The 1,988-nt window shown below is 26.1% G+C and overlaps 1 protein-coding gene across 1 annotated transcript in view; it reads left to right on the top strand.

Annotated features, from left to right (window-relative positions):
• Positions 1-1,466: 1,466 nt before the first annotated feature.
• Positions 1,467-1,988, top strand: part of LOC108777419 (uncharacterized) — a 2,525-nt gene continuing 2,003 nt past the window's right edge. Inside the window, exon 1 of the mRNA XM_018544297.1 lies at positions 1,467-1,698. Within this exon, the coding sequence (XP_018399799.1) occupies positions 1,555-1,698 (144 nt within the window). The 5' untranslated portion in view covers positions 1,467-1,554. The remainder of the gene's footprint in view (positions 1,699-1,988) is intronic.

Below are 1,988 nucleotides of genomic sequence, written 5' to 3'. Positions count from 1 at the left end.
GCCTGTTTGTTTATTGTTTACGAAATAAATATTAATCTGGAATCAATATATTTATTTCTAAAATTAAAATGGAATCTAACATGTGATACCAAGTTATAGTGGTACAAAATGTAGAAGATATTGATACTGACACTTATTCAGATAATATTCAAGAAAGTGCATGCAATAACGAGCTTTCCTCTAGTCCCGATGTTAATGAAAGGTTAAGTGAATCGTGGACTGATTGTAATGCAAGCTTTTCTGAAACCAATGACAGTATTTTAAGTGAGAAATGACATTAATTTTTGTTCGTGATATTTGTAAATAACAATAAATTGGATAAAACGAATTAATGATACATCATTTCGTTTTATTCAAATTATCTTTATTTACAAATAACACATAACAAAATTAATGTGTCATTTTTCGCTTAAAACGTCACGATTTAACGTGCCTTAATAGCGCCACATATTATCCATGCTAATGCGCCATGATATGCGCCAGGTCAGTCGCTCAGGAACGCCAAGCCAATCGCTCGACGGCACCAAGGGGCCTATTCTGTACACGCTTACCGACAACTGTCGGTTCGGTATAATAACGACGTTTGTCGCTTGCACGACCGATACAAATGGATGAACATTATTCTGTACACCATCTTTAACGACACATATCGTTGCAAGCGACAGCCGTCGCTACGATTTTATCGATAAAGTACAGGCTGGAAAAAATGTAAAGAATAATGTTTTCAACCAATAGCATTAAAGTTGTATAAGAAATTCGCGGGAGAGCTTTCGTAGGCAGTTAGCAGTATATATAGTTCTAAGTTATTTGTTTCTACCATTATAGATTAACTTTAATCTTTTTAATTTATTCTGTATCTTTTTTTAATTCTCAGAATATTCTGTTTCTGAGAAGAAGATACAAACTAAGATTAAAGTTAATCTATATTGATAGAAATCAATATAGATTGTGTAGTTAGAGGTTAGGTTATATAGAGTAATAAAGTTATTAAATTTATAACAAAATTATTATTAAATGTTAATAATATGGCTTCAGAAGGAAGGTATGTATATCTAATTTATTTAAAGTGTGTATGTATATATATACATATAATATATAATACGATTTTTATTATTATAGTTATAATATAAGGTATATTTACATTATTGCTATATACATATATTATATTTATTATTAATGTATAATTCCTTACTAATTTACATAAACATTATATATATATGTATGTATAAATGAAATGTTTATGTAAATTAGTAACTAATTATACATTTATAATAAATATATGTATAATAATAATGTAAGATATATAAATGTATAGATAATAATAAAAATAATATTAAATTTTATATAGTTTTTATTAATTATGCGGTATAGTTATGTAAATACATATTATATAATTAAATTGTAATAGTTCTTTGCATATAGCTTAATAAGATAATACCTATTGTACTTACACTTATTTTATTTGTTACTGTTGTGTGTGTTTTATAATTTAGTACAAAAAAATCTCGTGCTACACGCACAACACAAGTGCAATACGAAGAATTGGTGAAATACATGGAGTCTCATTCAGAGTTCGCTGCAGGAAAGTTTTTGGGTAAAGAGGGTAAACTTCATTATGCTCAACAATGGGAAAGATTAACAGAAATTTTAAATTCATTAAGTACGGGACCCGGAAAGACTACCAAGCAATGGCAAACGGTATGCAATTTAAATAATTAAAAATGTAACTGCTTAAATATAAAATATATGTATAATTGTATATATTTTATTACCAGTATATATACATTCAAAAATATTAATCATCATTTATCATCATAATTTCTATTTAATTATACGTTTCTTTAGTGGTAAATTATTTAAATATATTAAAGCAGTTAGATTTTAAATTATTGCTTAAAGTATGTAACAAATATTAGCAAGTAAGAACATTATATATATTATTATTATATTATAATTATTATATTATATTACTATATTATATTATTATA

The sequence above is a fragment of the Cyphomyrmex costatus genome, unplaced genomic scaffold, assembly GCF_001594065.2.
Source record: "Cyphomyrmex costatus isolate MS0001 unplaced genomic scaffold, Ccosl1.0 scaffold1145, whole genome shotgun sequence".
NCBI lineage: Eukaryota > Metazoa > Arthropoda > Insecta > Hymenoptera > Formicidae > Cyphomyrmex > Cyphomyrmex costatus.
This window is presented reverse-complemented; position numbering and strand designations above follow the sequence as displayed.